The sequence below is a fragment of the Medicago truncatula genome, chromosome 8 (genome assembly GCF_003473485.1).
Source record: "Medicago truncatula cultivar Jemalong A17 chromosome 8, MtrunA17r5.0-ANR, whole genome shotgun sequence".
Classification (NCBI taxonomy): Eukaryota; Viridiplantae; Streptophyta; class Magnoliopsida; order Fabales; family Fabaceae; genus Medicago; species Medicago truncatula.
Window position 1 is genome coordinate 6,264,239 of NC_053049.1, and position 14,616 is coordinate 6,278,854.

Here is a 14,616-nt window from a genome sequence, read left to right on the forward strand (position 1 = left end):
GAAGTTGTTCCTATTTTAGTGGAATACTTTAAGATGGAATATAACTGATTTTTCTTTATTAAATATTTAAATATGTAATACAAAAGATTTCCTCAAAAAAAATAAAATAATATATAATACAAAAGATAAAATTGTAGTTAGAATAGTTTAAATGAAGGGTAAAATAATAATAAACCCTTTATATATAGTACAAGCATTCATATGGGTTCTCCGTGTTCGTCTATCCACTATTTTTATTGCGCTAATATGTATAAACTATGAACAATAATTTTTATAAAATTTTGATTTAGATTAAAAATATAGATATAGATATGTTGCACTTTCATATTGTAACAAACAATATCTATCTTTTTCTTAATAAAACATAATACTTAAATTTTTATATTTTTTAATGACACCAACAACAATATTGCAATATTATAGGCAAATTTATTTAAGGATATAATTGAAAGTAAAAAAAAAAACCACCCCAAAATATGGTATTCACTTTATGTATACGAGCGGAAAGATGGACACTAACGTAACTATTTTTCTACTTTTTTATTACGCTAAAAATTTTAAATTATATAAATGGTGTTTTTATTTAAAATTTTAATTTTGATTAAAATTATATATATAGGGGGCGTTTGTTTCAGGGATTCATAAATTAATTAGCAATTTTTGCGAACTTTTTTTGAAAAAATTTCCAGGCATTTAGAATACTAACCAAACACTTTTTTTTCAAAATACCCAGGAATAAACTTTCCACTACTTTATTCACGGGTAAGTTATTCCTAGGATTAATTTATGTCGGTAACACTTTGATAAAATCATAACATATAATCATGATTTCATCAAAAAAGTGAGTTGTGTACCTTTAATATTGATGTTAACTTCGTCATAGTGAGTAATGAGTTTGGTTGCAACGATTGTGAATTCCTGAATGGCATTTCTAAACACTGACGGTGTAGATGAACTTTCGATTTGGTCTTAGCTTTAACATTCAGTTTCTAAAAGAATGAATGGTGAATTCGGTGGAATAAGTGTTATGCCAATATAATGATCAGTTTTACCTTCTTTTTTTTTACTTCCTCCGTCTCATTATAAGTGAACTTTTCTTCATTTCTCACATATTAAGAAAAAAATTTAAAAGTAAAAGAGAAAAAAAAGATTTTGATTGTCTTATGAGAAGTAGATAACTCTTATAAGAAATTATGTTAAAGCCATTTATTATTCATTTCACAAACATTAAGAGGTAGAAAGAGAAAAAAGATCACAAACTTAAGTTAGAGGAGCTAAACTGAATCCATAGCTAGGATATTTGAAGCTTGAGGTAAGAGTGGTTAGACTTTCTCACAATAAGCTAAAACCGTCATATTTTCAATTATAGGTATAGGTGATTATTGGTGAATTATGACTTTTAGTGAATTTTAATATCAATTTTTGTGCTCTTTAAGTGATGATAAGTTTGAGTATGTTAAATTATGTTAAGCTTGTTGTTGTTGTTTTCCTATAATGACCCTCTAATATTCATACCATTAAAATGTAAATGAAATTATTACAAGAATTATTTATACCATTTTTACCTTCTACAATAGGTAACTGATGTACCAAACCTGCAAAAAAGCAGGTCATGAAGCTTTCAAAAAAAAAAAAAAAGGTCTCCTATAGCAGGAGATCTAATAAGGTTACCTACCATAAACAACACTCAACCTTTTATATATATTTTTTTGATAAATTCAACCTTTTATATTAAAATCACAAGTTTGTGATATTTAAAGGATGCCGTTTAGGGTGGGAAGTCAAAACTGCAATTAAACCTTTTTTTTTTTTAAGGAACTTTTTTTTTTTTTTGTAGATAAACGAAATGACAACAAACATTATAAACTCATACACTCAAGTGGAGGTATTGGGGTTCGAACTCCGATCATGATGTTTGGCCTAATAATTTTGGCATTTTTGCCCGTTGAGCTAGGACTTGTGGACTAAGGAACCTTTTCTTTATTAACAACGAAAAGACATATACCAAAAGAAATATTTTTATTATTTTTATTATTTATAAAAATAAATCATCCACACTAAAAAAAAATAAAAAATCAAATTGTTGTCTCTGAAGACTCCAACCGACGACGATCCTTGCTCAACCACTAAAACGTTAACCTCTCTTAGGTAACTCTTTCTCTCTCTAAATCTTAATTAGTAACTTAAGCCAAATCGTTAAACCCTAAACCCTAACCATATCCATTCGCATTATTTCTCTTATTTTATTGCTGCTTGCAGAACAAAAAATATGGAGCACGATGAAGATCGATTGTCGAATCTACCGAAAGTCATTCTTCATAGTATCCTGTCGAGATTACCAGAAAAAGATGCTGCTAGGACAAGTGTTTTGTCCAAATCTTGGTTAGAGACATGGCATACTTTTCCTATATTGTCTTTTTCTGATGCTAAAATCACAGGGTTGTTTCCCCCATCTGATATAGGGAGGATGTTGTTTCCCGAATTAATGGATGATTTTGTGAGGAAGATAGAAAATTTCATTGATTATGTGAAGATAACTTTGTTGAGGTTCTATGATAATGGATTGGCTATCAACAAATTTAAGCTTGTTGTGAACAATGTTGAGCTTCGAGGTTACAATGTTGAGCTTGATCTTTGGTTGAAGTTGGCAAGTGAAAGTGGTGTTGAAGTACTACAACTTTGTTTGCCTAATGGTCCCAACCATGAATACTATGTCCTACCAGAGGGTGTAATGGGGGGAATAAGAGTTGATACAGCATTCATGAATCGTTCAATTAAATTTTTCTCATTAAGAATATTGTCATTGAAGCATGTCCTTTCCAGAGACGAACATGCAATTGAACATCTCATTTCTTGTTGTCCTTTAATTGAACATATAACTTTGAGGGATTGTTCAATGTTGAGCCCTAATGGCGCAACAAATCATCTACTTGAATCTCACACCTCTGGGGTCATCAAGTCTTTGAGTATGGATGGTCTACTTAAGTTGAAGACGGTTGATGTTCAAGGAATACAAGAGGTTTATATTGATTCCCCGTCTCTCGAGAAATTACGTTATTGTCCTGGTTATTTTGACGCACCATTTAAGATTGATTTTGATAGATGCCAAAATTTGAAATATTTAGACTTGTGTCTGGACAGTGGTATTATCACCGACAAATGGTTTCTTGAACTGTTTAGAAAATTTCGTTTCCTTGAGAGTTTGAAATTGGATGATTGTACAATGGCCGAGAGGATTAATATTTCAAGTGTTCAACTTAAGGTGTTGGAGTTATCTGATTGTTCTAACTTGAAGGAGGTTAATATTGATGCTCCAAATCTATTATCGTGTGTATATTGCAGTGATGGTGATTCAGAGCCTATTATATCTTTCCTAACAAGTTCTAGTCAACTAAAGGTTGATATGGATATTCCCATTGATCATCATCATCTTTGTAACTTGAGGGAATTTGTGCAAAACATCAAACCTCAAAATGTTTTGTCATCTCTATCCGTATACATCCGTAAACCATTTGTGGTGAGTATTAATTAGCTACTTAAATCGTTAGTTCAATCTTCATAACTACTCATTGTATTTGTGTTTGGATTATGTAGGATATACTACACCCGATGGTATTTCAAGTGTCATCCCCTCCACCAAGCATCAAACACTTGCACCTTCGCTCTGTTCCAAAAAATGAAACTTTTTTTTCATCTATTGTAAATATCTTACTTTCAAGTTGCTGCCCTGCATTTATATCTTTGAACCCGCATCCTTATTTTTGCAGTAAAGCATTCACTGAGGTATGTAATTATCTCCTATATCTGAATTATGTAGAAGAATTCTTTGAATATTGTCATGGTACTATCAACTGAATGTAATTATAGGAATGGACAAGGTAACTCTACAAGGCCACCCCAAAGGAGCACTCTCCTTTCTCACTAGAGAAATATCTAATCACAGCATATCAACTCTTCACTAAAAGTACCCTGCTACTTAAAGGCCAAACTTCTGTAACAATAATTACTGAGACAAATCTGTCAAATATTGTGCCTACTGAAATTTGGTAATCTAATAAGATGTTTATAATACAATGTTATCCTCAATTTGGGTTAGATCCAATTCCTTTTATGTCAGACATGCATTTATGCTTAAAAGATTTTACTTTTTATCAATATATAAAATATAAAATATGATTGTTTTGTGGAGCTTCTAACTCTATTTGTTAATCATCTAAATATGCAGTTTTTATACGAGAAGCTAATGGAAAGAAAAGGGGATGACTGCTTTTGCAGTTCTAGTGATACTAAGTGTTGGTGGCATGGCTTGAAGAATGTGAAAGTCATAAGCTCATTGAAGAATGATAAGAATATTGATTTCAAGACCATGCTAGAATTGTTGCCAAATGGAGGAAAAATTAGCTTTATGTTAGAATTTTAATGTTGCTGACGCTGTCATAAACTCATAGACATGTTTTTACTTTGAAGTTTGATATTACCTCTTAAATGCATGATGACACATTTGTTATGATATAACACTATGGAAAATTCTGAGCGGTATCGTAGAGTTAGTAGCTCTTATAGTTTGTTCTTTATTATTGGCTTTACTTATTTGTAGTTATTTATTATCTTCCAATGATTGATAACTAGTTATTGTGATTCGCATTTCGCATCTTCCAAGCAAGGACCTTCTGCTGATTTCCATTTCACCATAACATTTTTGGATATAACTCATTTCCAACTTCTCCATGCAGTGATCCCTTCAAGTTGATTTTTTCTACAAAAGCTGCATGATCTTTGTATCAATGGGCATTGCTACCTTGCAATGTTTTCAAGCTGTCTACTGAAATATTTTTAGTTTCTTCCTTCATTGATTTGTATCTTTAACCGATGAGTTTGCTCTTCCTATATTGTGCTGATTTCAGTTCTATGGCTACAGCTCAATTCATTTCCTTTCTAAGTGAATCTGCTATAAACTTTTCACATGAACTCAACCCTAAGCTACGAATCTATTTGGTGGTAAAAAAAATCTAAGGTATTTTTCGAATCTCAAATCCAACAGATTGCAACTAAGCTGCGACACAATATAAAGATCATAACTAAATGGTATAAAACAAAATAACCAATTGAAATGAACACTAAGTTTGAAATGGAAACAAAATATATATTTCTATTCTATTTTTATTTCTTAAAAAAAATGGTTACATGAGAAAAGAGGAAAACAAAGCAGGCTATGCTGGTAGAAAATCCCGTCTCTCATGAGAAGCAGACAAAGCTCGTTTGGGGGATCAGCTATAACATTTAACTCGTTCCTGGATCTAGCACCAAGTTTGGCAGAAAAAATAAAATCAGCACACATGTTCCTTTCACTCAACATATGATGCAGTTGAAGACTCCAATCTTTGGCAATACAGTTACATCAACACTTTGAAACTACGGAAGTGTATGCTTCGAATCAATGTAACAGATTATTTTACTCAAACCTTCTTTCCAACACATGCTAAGGTCATGCAGGATGTTTGAATAAAGCCTTTCATAGTATCTCGAATAAGACCACCAAATTTAAACACCTCGGGATTCATTAGAGAGCTCTCATCAACATTGAGGATATATGTGTCTTCCTGAGGTTGTTTCCAATCCTAAATTTTATTTTAGTTTTATTTATTAACAACGAAAATATATATTCTGGACTTCTGGTTATGTGAAGAGAAGGTTGTTGAAATTCTATGATAATGGATTGGCTATCAAAGTATTTAGGCTTATTGTGTATAATGCTGAGCTCAGTCGTTTCATGTCAAAGAATGTTGATCTTTGGTTGAAGTTGGCAAATGAAAGTGGCCTTTGCTTTACTGCAGTGAAACAACATATTCTATGATCCAACGTTCCTTCAACTTCAAATTGTGCTTCCTGCAGTGAAACAACATATTATATTGTGACTGTACTGTTTGACAGAAGGTAAAAAACTTGTCATCGATGTTTTCCTTTTATGTTAAACACGTCTCTTTTATGCTTAAAATGTGTTAGGATCCGTTCTTTGAGTATGAAAGAATTCCTAAAAAGAAGATAGCATTGAGTAAACAAGAGAATGATTCAACTAGAATAAAGATTGATCGTCATGGTACTACTATCAACTGAACGTAATAATAGGAATGAACAAGGTAACCTTGCAGTTAGCACACAAGGACCACCCTAATGAGTAAAATATAAAATGGAAAGGAATATATTTTTATTCCAAAATATCAAAAGATAGTACTTGTCCCAATAACTTTACATAAGAACAAAAACTAACTCATCAGAGTAAATCTTCAAAATTACATGGCAGCTCCTCTATAACCATGTTGTAGAATTTCTGAATATCTATGAGCATATTAGCCTCATCCTCTATCATGAAGTTTATAGCAAATTTCCCACTCCGGCCTATATGGTTAAGATAGTTTTCAGGCACAGTTGGGAGATCATAGTTTACGACCAGAGACGCTTTATGCAAATCTGTACCACAAACGAGGGGGTCGGTGGTAATGAGAACTTGAGGAGAGCCAGACTCGAAAAGAAACTCACGTTCAATGGTATCCATAGTGTTCTGGTCCCTGTCACCATGAATGACATAATGATCTCTGCTTCGCATCTTGTCCGTGAGCCAGTCCACTTTGTCGATAGTATTCACAAAGACGATACAATGAGTGATGGATTTATAAGCTTTAAGGGTCAGCTCAAAGATGTCGCATAGTGTCTCTAGCTTCCACTCTTCCTTGTCAACATCCACATAAAACTGCTTGATTGAAGAGGGCCTCCCAAAACCTTCAGAAACAGAATAAAAAAAACATCATACATTATGGTATAAGAGTTACATCCTTCAAAAAAGTATCGTCACATACCGTGTGAAAACAGATAAGAAAAAGTTACAAGAAAGCATAACGATAAAAATAGAAAGTATGCAAGTAAAATATCAACCGATAAAGCTAATAAAGTTATGGATATCGGATATGCATACCTTGAGAACGAGTCGACAACGACATTAAAATTTAAAGCTAAACAAACAAAGTACGATCGTAAGAATTTCGAGGGAGGGAGAGAGCGATGAATGAAAATGAGAATGCTAAGGGTTTCTAATATTGGAATAAATGGGCTTTTGGTGCAGCGATATTTTTATTCAAAAAGATTTATTCTAAAAAAGATTAATTCTAATTTAAATATTCAACTATATCGTAGTTTGTTATAAATTATTTGGAACATATCATAATTAAAGATTTAAGTTGTTCCTATTTTAATGGAATACTTCCTATTTTGATGGAATATAACCGATTTTTCTTGATTAAATATTTAAATATATAGTACCAAAGATAAAATTGTAGTTAAGATAGTTTAATATATAGGGGTTTCGGGAATATTTCAGCTGCTTTTTTTTATTTCAAATATACCCTTAAATAAATTTTTATATAATATATTGTGTTGTATTATTAAAAAAGATAAAAACAAATTTTGTTACATTTGTTATATTATTGTTATCATTAAAAAATATAAATATATTTTGTTGAGTTTGTTACATTTGAAAGTCACACACACATATATATATATATATATATATATATAAAGAATATATATATATATATATATATATATATATATATATATATATATATATATATATATATATATATAAAGAAAATAGGGGGTTTACGAAATATTTCGGCTGGCTTTTTTGTTATTTCAAATATACCCTTAAACAAATTTTCATATAATAATATTATACTGTTGGTATTATTAAAAAAGATAAAAAAAAATTGTTTATCTATGTCAAAAAATTTATATAAAATATCGCTTGAAATTTACGCACAAAATTTTATAAAATATCGTTGATAATGTATAGCGTTGGCGCAATAAAAGAAACGGAAAGATGGGCACGTGAGTGTCCGTCTTTTCGCCGGTAAGAATAATGAAAAAGATATTATAAACCATTTGTATATAGTACAAGCGTTCAAACGGGTATTTTGTGTCCGTCTATCCACTATTTTTATTGCACTAATATAAATTACGAACAATAATTTTTATAAAATTTTGATTTTGATTAAAATTATAGATATAGATATGTTGCACCTTCATATTGTAACAAACAATACTTATCTTTTTCTTAATAAAAAATATAATACTTATCTTTTTCAATAACATCAACAATATAACAAATATAAAATAAATTCTTTTTTTTTTTTTTTTTTGTGGTGGCCGGGGTTTGAATCCCGGACCTTACATATATTATGCATCGTCCATACCAACTGAGCTAAACTCACAAGGACAATTTTTATCTTTTTTAATGACACCAACAACAATATTGAAATATTGAAAGAAAATTTATGTAAGAATATAATTGAAAGTAAAAAAACCACCCGAAAACCAGATATTCCCTTTATATGTAAGGATATAATTGACAAAATTCTCAAGTTAGTTCTTTAAGTTTCAAATTAAATAGATCATTTTAGTTTGACAGAATTCCGAAAGTTAATCCTTTAAATTTCAAAAGTTTCAAATAGACTATTTTAGTTGATAAACTATTTCACCTTTACCTCTGCTGTCAGTTAATAATTAATTGATGCTGATGTAGCTATTAAGTTGTTGACTTGGATCAAAACGTTGCATTTTAAAAGCTCTAGGGTATCAAAATGTTACGTTTAATGGTCACAAATGATCATTCTAGCATTATAAATGTCATTTAATAGTGCTAGAAAGGCATTTGTTGTTGTAAATAGTTGCCTATCTAGCAAACCAAATGATCGTTTGTGACCATTAAACGTAGCATTTTGACACCCTGAAACATTTAAAAGACAGCGTTTTGATCTAAGTCAACAACTTAACGATAACATCAGCATCAGTTAAACCGAGATTGACATCATGGGTAAAGATGAAATAGTTTTTCAATTAAAATGACCTATTTGAAACTTAAAGTACTAACTTGGGAAGTCTGTCAAATTAAAAGGACCTAATTGAAACTATTGAAACTTAAAGAAATAACTTGGGAATTTTGTAAAACTAAAAGGACCGAAAGTGATATTTGACCGTATATATACTAGGGAAATGACCGTATCCGTCTTTCCGCTCTTTTTATTACGATAACACGTGTAGATTATCAACGATATTTCAGTGAAATTTTCGTGGTGTAAATTAAAATGATATTTTATATAATTTTTTAATATATAAGTATAGATATTTGTGACTTTTAATGTATCGTAGTTTGCTATAAATTATTTGGAACATATCATAATTAAAGATTTAAGTTGTTCCTATTTTAATGGAATACTTCCTATTTTGATGGAATATAACGGATTTTTCTTAATTAAATATTTAAATATATAGTACGAAAGTTGTTGAATTAAAAAAAATTCTATTTTGTTGTTCCTTTTCTTTTTCTTCTTGAGATTCTAATTTTATTTATCTTTAAATTCCGATGAATGAATCTTTAATTATCTAACTCAACACAAAAATTGAAAACAGTCAATGATTCAATCACATCGCAACAAAACAAAAATCCTAATCAAAATCAGATACAATTCCTCTAACAAGAAGCAGAACCAAATCGAGGAAAATTTGAGAATCTAACAAGAAGAAAAATTATAGGATATACCGGTGGATCAGATATAGAATTTGATGCAATGCCGAATTGCACGAGAAATGCAAATTTAGGAATATTGTTGCGGCTATCTCCACGGTCGCCGGCAAATGCAAGATACTTCCCATTGTCCCGTGATGGTGTCTCCGGGAGAGATTTATGATCGGTGCTAGAGGAATCATCATCGACACTTACGCTTTGGAGCGATTTGAGAAGGAACAATTTGGAATCGACATCGCAACCATAGTTTAACTATTCCAAGAAGAACATCCAAACCACAAAACAACATGTGAAACAAGCAAAATGTTGGGGTGAGGGTATAATTGTTGGGGTGTAGGGTAAAATTTTCACATAATAATGTCACAAACCATCTTTTTTGCTTTACTAACCAGATAGATCCAACGTAAAAAAAAAAAATTATCAGTAAAATCAAATCTACCGTAAGAAATTGAACAAGTAGCAGTAAAGCACAGAGAGCATTTTATCTCCAAATAATGATTCTCTTTTTAAATATAGGATTATGATAACCGGTGCTCTTAGAGCAATTTTTTAAAGCAGAGGAAAATTTTTCAACTTTTAAAAAGTTGAATTCAGCATTTTTCATCACTTCCCAACAAGATATTTTTATTTTTGTTCTTTTAACCAATGTCCCAAGGGCATTATTTAGCATTTCCCTACGTATGTTAGGTTTATTTATGGACATAAATTAAGTATATTACTATTACTATATGTAAATTTTGAACACATTTGGAATGATATGGCGGCATTGCCTTGAGACTTTGGCACGTGTTCATCTCATATCTCAAGTTCGATTATTTTGGTTTCAATTTCGGTACATTAGTTTAATTTCTTAAAAAAAAATTAAAAGATAGGTTATAACCAAAGCAATAGAGAGAGAAAATAAAAATATAATGTAAATATGAAAGAAAATTATCACCAAATGATGGTACGTGTATCATTTAAATTTTTGTGCAGAAATGAGGCAAACATCTCATCACAAACATCTTTTATTGATGTTTTGCATTTAAAATAAGTCCAAAGAGTTGGTTCAACAATCAACATTAAAGAATGTTATGGGAGGAGGTTCCATAATTTCATTAAACACAATCTCTCCCCTTTTTTCCGTTTACTTCAATATCTTCAACTACAGTTAATGAAAAAAAATATATTAACAGAAGATAATTAAAAATAGAAAAATAATGGAAAATAGCATAAATCTAATTATATTTTCAATAATATTAATACTTTTTAAATTTGATTGATGATTAGGAAATTCAGGAACTAGCAAATATTTGATGCATAAATAATGCCTTCCTAAAATTTGATGAACTAGGCAGGGGATGCATCTATAAAGTATCAACTAAGTTCCATACAAAAATGAAATTCAACTTTTTCTAAGTATAGAGAATTTAATTTAGATAGATTTAGAATCCAAATTAAAATAAGTAAATTACAACAGAAAACTATAAGTTATTATATACCAATGAATCATCACCATAATTGGCTGCATGTGTTCTTGATCCATCTTAAACTCTTCTTAAAAGACCCTTTCATTTTTCCTTCAACATCATATACTTTATATCCAGCTACTCTTTTCTTTCTCTGCAACTCTGGATCATTGAAGCTCCAACTTTTTGATGCTTTGCCAAATTTGCTTTTCCTTTTTTCTACCTTGTTTTGATCAAAAGCAGATGAATTACTTGCATAATTTGTACTATAACTTCTCAGATCTTGCATGCTAGTTGGAGCTACTTTTCCACCACTCTGCAAACTTTGATCCTTGCATGATTTGGATCTGAATTCCATGATGATAGTTCTACGGTGAGAAGTTAAAGAATGGTGAAAGATATAAGAGAAGTGTATATGGTTGATGATGGGTAATGGTTAATGGTTTTGTTTTTATTGTTTCTTGTTGTATTGTATTGATATATATTGTTTTGTAATTATGAATACTAACTTTATTGTATAAATTAATATAGCAGTATATGATTGAATAGGAGACAGTTGAAAGTGTTTTGGTGGAGTAAGTATGTATAGGTAGAGAAACTTTCAATTTTGCTCAACTCAGATAAGTTGCATGCGGTGTTATGGGTTGAGTGGCATTCACACGTGGAAGTGTCAAAAATGGATTTTGATGGCTCAATTTATTATTGAATAGTATCCCAAAGGCTCACCACATGTTTGTGTGTTTGGAATAAAATCTAGAAGATGAAAATGATCCCAATAAAACAAGAGGTAAGCACCTAGACTTGGACTTTTCTCCCGGATTAGGATCCTTTAAAATCAATGACCTCAAAAATGAATGGTTCTTGTTGTAACAAATTTATATTACTTACTTTACACTTAAAATTTACATTTAAAAATAAGTTACTCACTTTAGAAGAGTCGAATCTTTACAAATGTAAAAGAAACTTTTAAATCAATGTGAAAACAACATAAATTAGATGGAAAGAAAAAGATAAAACAATAACTTCTATATAATCTTCTTTAATAAAAAAAACTTATATATAATCTATATGGTCATCACTTACCACACAAAATGGAATTATTGTATCAACCAAGTTTATTAAAAAAGTATTCCAGAGCAGGTTACAATTGCAACCCAAAAAAATAAAAAATAGGTTACATACATCATTAGTTAATACTTTACCTCTTAATTTTTCATAAAAAAATGTTAGTAGTTAATTAGGGAGAGTTTATGAGAGATCATATTAACATTTGTTATTGGTAGTTATCAATATTAGTGTCAGAGTCTCACTAAAGCAATCCTAATTAATTTCATTCAGCATGTGTCTTTCTTAAAGGATCCGAATCGGTGCAGTAATTTTTCCACACAGTTTTACACATTTTAAATCTCATTAAGATTTAAGATCAGACGGTTTAAATTACACGTTCAATATAAATTAACTTTAACCGATCTCGACTATTGGTTTATATTCGACAGTTAATATCAACTGCTTTGTCACATAGTAGTTGCATCTCAGCCATCCTTCAATGGTTTAGCTAGCACTTAGCAGTTTTCACATGACCAATTTTAGAGAAAAAACTTGGTCAAAGGAAAAGCAAAACAAGAAGCAAAAGAGGTGTTGAAACTTGAAGCAAAAGGTAAAGAATAGATATTCTATGTTTTATATCTTTAGGCATCAAACATGTTGGAATTGAATTCTTTTTTTTTGGTAGAGTTGGAATTGGATTCTAGTATGATCTTTTTAAACTTATAGTTAAAAAGATAACTTTAGTACCTAATTTTGGATTTCCTAAAAACAGAACACTCATATTCTTAAAACTCATTAATCCAGTCATAATTTCTTTCCATAACAATAATTTTGACGCACTATCAGTGTCGAACTTTGTAAACCGTCAATTAATCATAAACCATCGTTTGTATGACTATTAAAGTATATACGATTAAAATCAAATATTTTTAAGATGCATCAGTCACGATTGAGTGACAATGTACATCAATAAAATCCTTAAAATGAAATCAAATTTTTTAAATTACTGGTTCAAGTCTAGATTCATATAGGTGCGATATATGATCTCAGAGTTAGAAATCAAAGTGATTATAGTATTGTACAAAATAAGTAGAAAAAAAATTCAAAAGATCAAAAGATAGCACTTGTAATATAACAGTGTTAAATAACTTCTTAATTAAACAAATTTGAGAGAATCCCAATCCAAATAACATCAAATCAGATCTGTTAGATTTCTCATGAGTACTTTCCAATAAGAAAAATCCCTGTAGACTTAACATATGAACAAAAATCAACTCATGAGAGCAAATCAGCAAAATTTGATGGCAGCTCCTCTATAATCACATTGGAGAGTTTCTGGATATCAGACAACATTCTAAAATCATCTAATGTCACAAAATTTATAGCAACGCCTTTTCTTCCAAATCGCCCTTTGTGGCATATACGGTGGAGATAGTTTTCAGGTAGAGTTGGGAGATCATAGTTTATGACCAGAGACACTTCCTGCACATCTAAACCGTAGACCAAGGGGTCGGTGGTAATGAGAATCTGAGGAGAACCAGACTGGAAATTACGTACGATGATATCCCTAGTGTTCTGGTCCATGTCATCATGAATGGTCAACACTGTATAATATCTGCTTCGCATTTTGTCCATGAGCCAGTCCACTTTGCGCTCGGTATTCACAAAAACAATGCAATGAGTGATGAATTTAGTCGTATAGATGTCATATAATGTCTCTAGTTTCCACTTTTCCTCGTCAACGTTGACATAAAACTGCTTGATACCCTCAAGGGTGGTCAGCTCATCACGCTTTGCCTGAATTGTCACAGGCTTTTTCATGAACTTCCTAGTAATCTCAAGGGCTTCAGGTGGCATTGTAGAAGAGATTACTCCAACCTGAATTTTGTAGGGCAATAGCTGGAAGATTTTATCGATCTGCAACACAAAACAAAATTTCATAAAGTTATGCAAGATAGAACATGAACTAGACACCATTGCATTAAATTCAGAAAGTAAAGCTCTCCTTTTTTTAAAAATTTTATTAGCAAAAAAGGAAATCCATGCTTCAAAGTTCAAACTGATAAGATGTGTTTATAAACAATATAATTTGTAAAGTAAAAACAAATGGAAATCAAGTATATCGAACAAACCTTTTCCTCGAAATCACATGAAAGCATTTCATCAACCTCATCCATAACGACCAATAATGTGAACACCTTCTCGGAAAAAGCCCTCGCCATCCATGTCATACACACTATAACCAACTTGCATAAAGCGCTGAAGATCCTCCACAGGAGCACTTATCCCGCCGACACAAGCATGAATCCTTACACCATGGAATTGACCAAGATCTTGCATAACCTGCTTAATCTGTAAAGCTAGCTCGTTGGTTGGGGCCAAAACCAAAGCCTGGCAATGAGCCAATTCATAATCAAGCATCTTCAGAATTCCAATACAGAATGTTGCTGACATCCCGGTTCCAGATGGATCCTGTAGAATCACATCGTGGCCTTTGCAGAAAGGAGGAATTACCATTTTCTGAATTGAAGAGGGCCTCCCAAA

The 14,616-nt window shown here is 31.1% G+C and overlaps 2 protein-coding genes and 1 pseudogene across 2 annotated transcripts; 1 reads left to right on the forward strand and 2 right to left on the reverse strand.

Annotated features, from left to right (window-relative positions):
* The first annotated feature begins 2,269 nt into the window (after nt 1-2,269).
* LOC11429450 (putative FBD-associated F-box protein At5g53635) lies at nt 2,270-4,420 on the forward strand. The gene is made up of 2 exons (XM_024772828.1): nt 2,270-3,517; nt 4,226-4,420. Exons 1-2 carry the CDS (start codon nt 2,270-2,272, stop codon nt 4,418-4,420), a joined length of 1,443 nt encoding a protein of 480 aa, XP_024628596.1.
* A 1,763-nt stretch (nt 4,421-6,183) lies between these two features.
* LOC11425528 (eukaryotic initiation factor 4A-6) lies at nt 6,184-6,995 on the reverse strand. The gene is made up of 2 exons (XM_003627116.2): nt 6,971-6,995; nt 6,184-6,777 (listed from the first exon to the last, which is right to left on the reverse strand). Exons 1-2 carry the CDS (start codon nt 6,993-6,995, stop codon nt 6,272-6,274), a joined length of 531 nt encoding a protein of 176 aa, XP_003627164.1. The 3' UTR covers nt 6,184-6,271.
* Nucleotides 6,996-13,283: 6,288 nt separating this feature from the next.
* LOC11424333 (eukaryotic initiation factor 4A-6-like) lies at nt 13,284-14,616 on the reverse strand (annotated as a pseudogene).

Excerpts from the sequence above, each read along its gene's own strand:
- LOC11429450 (XM_024772828.1), top strand. The coding sequence starts at position 2,270 with ATGGAGCACGATGAAGATCGATTGTCGAATCTACCGAAAGTCATTCTT. Across the intron at positions 3,518-4,225 it reads ACATCCGTAAACCATTTGTG|TTTTTATACGAGAAGCTAAT; the intron begins GTGAGTATTAAT and ends CTAAATATGCAG.
- LOC11425528 (XM_003627116.2), bottom strand. The coding sequence starts at position 6,995 with ATGTCGTTGTCGACTCGTTCTCAAG. Across the intron at positions 6,778-6,970 it reads GTTGTCGACTCGTTCTCAAG|GTTTTGGGAGGCCCTCTTCA; the intron begins GTATGCATATCC and ends CTGTTTCTGAAG.